At 35.8% G+C, this 3,993-nt stretch overlaps 1 protein-coding gene across 1 annotated transcript; it reads right to left on the reverse strand.

The window, feature by feature from the left end:
* Positions 1 to 952: 952 nt before the first annotated feature.
* Positions 953 to 2,326, reverse strand: LOC124530350 (protein amnionless). Its single transcript, XM_047104497.1, has one exon. It carries the CDS (start codon positions 2,259 to 2,261, stop codon positions 984 to 986), a length of 1,278 nt encoding a protein of 425 aa, XP_046960453.1. The 5' UTR covers positions 2,262 to 2,326; the 3' UTR covers positions 953 to 983.
* Between the last annotated feature and the right edge of the window lie 1,667 nt (positions 2,327 to 3,993).

Raw genomic sequence — 3,993 nt, forward strand, 5'->3', positions numbered from 1 at the left:
GTGAGTACGCGTTTTGTTCCATGTTGAAATGGATGGAGCGTTCGTGTGATAAGAGTGCGCTGATAAAATACTACGCGTTAAATCTACCATTTATTATTATAACATAAAATATATTTGACATTTTCCCACGCAATTAAAAATCTATACTAATATTTAAAATGTGAAAGTTAGTCTGTCTATCTGTCTGTCACTCTTTTACTGTAAAACTAATGAACGCGAAATTCGCCTTTGACGAAATTTGCTTTGAACCAACTTTGAACTCAAAGGAAGGACGTATGCTACATTTTTGCCCAACACATGATAAGCAACATCCCCCTGACACTAGTATTATGCTCACCAGAGAGTCCCAACCTTCACGACCTTCACTTACGAAACGTATATTATCTGACAGTTACACGAGTAATTAATCTATAATGCAATATAACAATCGCCGCATAACATTAATGATTTGAGAATATAGGTTGATAGACACAAACAATACACGCACGTGTAAACGTAAGACTGTAAATTCCGCTGCACTCTCTTTCGTCGTACTATTATTAGAGAGAAATGATTAACGACTCTCATGACAGTCCCGTCTTTTGAGCTGTTTTGAAGAAACCCAATACTATTGATTGAGTTCACATTTAGCAGAGAAAAGGCAAAGACACAAAGGGCAGTGCCTCAATATTGGACTAAGCAGGATCAAATTTCTCCTCGGCTTTATTGATATTCCATAGATATTGTTGAGTTTCAAACTTCTGTGCTGTTTGTCCAAACTTTGCTCTCGGTTTGTTTAAAATGTTTACTTAAAACTTTTATCAGTCGGATCCATTTCCATGATGACTTTTCTGTATTACGTTGCCTAAACTTTAGCCTTATTAAGTTTAGCTTTCAAACAATGATTCCACGCCGTTAAAATATAAAATATATTTTAGAATTCGAAATAAAAAATAAAAATTTAATAAAAATAAAAAATTTTAAACATAATTTTAATATCATTCTTATTCCTCCATAACTGACTCTTCAATTAAATTCTTCCTTTTTGAGTCATATAACGGATTCCTAAAGGCAGTACCTATGCTAGATCCTATCGGTGCTACTGAATCTCTTCTAGTCAAAGAAACTATACTCTCAGTTCTACGATCAAACCTTGAAAAAAAGCTGGGGTGGCTTCGCCCCATAATTGGAAATGTAATTTCTGGTAATCTATAATAGTAAATATATATACCGACCATTACTAAAATGACTGTGAAAAACATCGACACAAATATCTTTCCTCCCAGACCCGATCTGTAAAGAGGACTTCCACTAATCTGCATCTGATGAACTATGTGTTTTTCCATGTTATAAGCAATAGCATTTACGACTTCAGCACTAATCCCACTATATTCATCCTTGTCCACGACAACGAGCTGCACTTTATTCGGTGGAAGTCTTCCAACGTGATAAATCAAACCATTATCTCCAAAACTATCGATCGTTCTTCCCACTTGCTCTTTAAATGTTGTTATATCAAAACTTCTATCGATATCAAAAGCTATAATGCCTCCGCATATCTTACAACAATGTCCAATAGGTTGAACTGGATTAACACAGGACGGCATAGGGCAAAATTTAGCTGAGCAATCAATTGACAGAATATTATTTTGACACGGACATCCTGCCAGTGAATTGCAATGACCTCGTGCTATAACAATTCCAGTGTCTAGGTTTTTATTCAGAACAAACTGCTGAGTTTGATCTGACTGTTTTATGACGTAAGCCCTAAATTGTAATGTATCCAAACTTTCACCATTTATTTTGATTCCTTGAATTATCTGAGTCACATCTGGTAAAATAACTGTAAAGTCAGTATTTCTTGGAAACTCAGCGATATCATCGAAACAAGGAATCCTTTCAGCATCTGGGGTCGCCTTATTAAATTTAGACGAGGTCCATACATCTGGTTGAGCCCAAAGTGAGATAGACTTCTCCGTATAATACGAGTTGCTTTCACTCGTACAATTAACATCTGCGAAAGGGCCAAGTTCAATTACGCCTTCAGCTAAAATCAGTTCTCCTTCCATTGGTAATACAAATCCGCCCACTGATGTACCAGATTCTATTTGGATCGAGTTAGCCAGACTTTCTGGGAATATAACTGTTTGTTTTGAGCAAGGTAGTTTGCCATCCTTAAAGTTATTCGGCAAATTGAAGCTCGTATTAGGTAACCATGTCACTTTTGCACTGAGAGTAATTGAAATATAATTTAGAATAATAAAAAGCGTAGTCGAACACATAGTTGAATATGCGCAATGATCGAATGGTTGGTTAATGAATAGTTAATTCGTGAGCCGATTGTAATTGGATATGAAATGATGTCTGCCCGTTTGTTATCTGCGTTCCATTTCACATTGACACGGACTATCAATTTTAAACGCACGCGGTGGGTGGACCCTAATTACATGCATCGATCTAAACATCGATTGGTGTTATTCTAAACCAAAAGTATCTTAGTCATAGCGATCATGAATAAACAAAAATAAGTTTTAGTAGTTATTATAGATTTAATATTGTATCTGTGTATAACAGATATCTACGTATTGTTAAAATGCATTGCAAGATACTTTATTATAAGAAACAATACAACAACAACAATAGCCTTTAAATTCCCACTGCTGGTGTAAAGGCCTCTTCTCCCTTTGAGGAGAAGGCTTGGAACATATTCCACCACGCTGATCCAATGCGGGTTGGTGAAATACACATGTGGCAGAATTTCTATGAAATTTGTCACATGCAGGTTTCCTCACGATGTTTTCCTTCACCGCTGAGCACGAGATGAATTATAAAGACAAATTAAGCACATAAATTAGCGGTGCTTGCCTGGGTTTGAACCCGCAATCCTCGGTTAAGATGCACGCGTTCTAACCACTGGGCCATCTCGACTCTCAATTTCTTAAACCGAAACAATAAAAGCAATAAACTCTTAAAACTATAAGCAACGTGAGACCGTACTAATAATTCACGATTCGTTCGAAATATGTCACTAATTCTCCTCAATATTTACACATATAGTATCTGAAAAATGAAAATAAACAAAAGATTATCCATAATCCGAACTACGTTGCTTACTCGATCCCTAGCTTACCTCGATCTCGAGTGCGTAATAAAAGTCAGCGGGACCTTTCAAGACGCGATCGCTTGATGCCTTATGATTTATCATAGTAGCGCTAGGTGGTTAAGTACAAACCATTAATGACTTTCGGAGGGGCTGAAATTTAATAAGAGACTGCAGCCGTGCCAAGGAGCGTAGTTATGCAAATTTTATTGCTGGAAAAGCCTCAAAATGAAATATACGGGTCAGATTCTCTTTTGGAACGATAACGTAACATTTGACTGCAATATCTATTAATAATTTCCCATTCTTAAATTAAAATAATTCAATTCAGTATCAGATTATATGAACTGTTTACACTTTTTGAATGCCCGTACAAATTTTTTGCAAAAGTGAGATTTCGTTTTCGAAAAGCTCGGTTAATTTCCCAAAACTATTCCAAAATAAGTACAATGATCAATTAAAACAAAGCTATTGTTTTTATATTATAAAATCGCCCTGTTAAGCGAACGTAACAGCACTCCGTATGCACACAAGTCACTATACTTCAGTAATCGTAACAAGCTCGCTGAAACGTACAGTATGGTAGATGGGTAGATAACGTGAGCGTACAGCTTTTACGGTGACATAAAATTGCCATGGGGATATTTTGGGGGACAATTTGGGTATTGCGAGTGGGGTGCCAAGAAGCCTTATTGGAATTGTTACGCTGGTTTACCGCATGCGGTTAAATGTATGGTTAAGCTTGGTAAAGTTGTTTGGGCTGTCATCATTAGATTTAATAGTTGTATTTTAAATATAGTTATATACCAAATGCTTCTTAATATAAAGCTTCATATTTTTGTGTTATTCATAACATTTTTTAAATATAATATTAAATATGCAATTCACATATGTATTTGTTACAATATAAACTG

The sequence above is a fragment of the Vanessa cardui genome, chromosome 6 (genome assembly GCF_905220365.1).
Source record: "Vanessa cardui chromosome 6, ilVanCard2.1, whole genome shotgun sequence".
Lineage (NCBI taxonomy): Eukaryota > Metazoa > Arthropoda > Insecta > Lepidoptera > Nymphalidae > Vanessa > Vanessa cardui.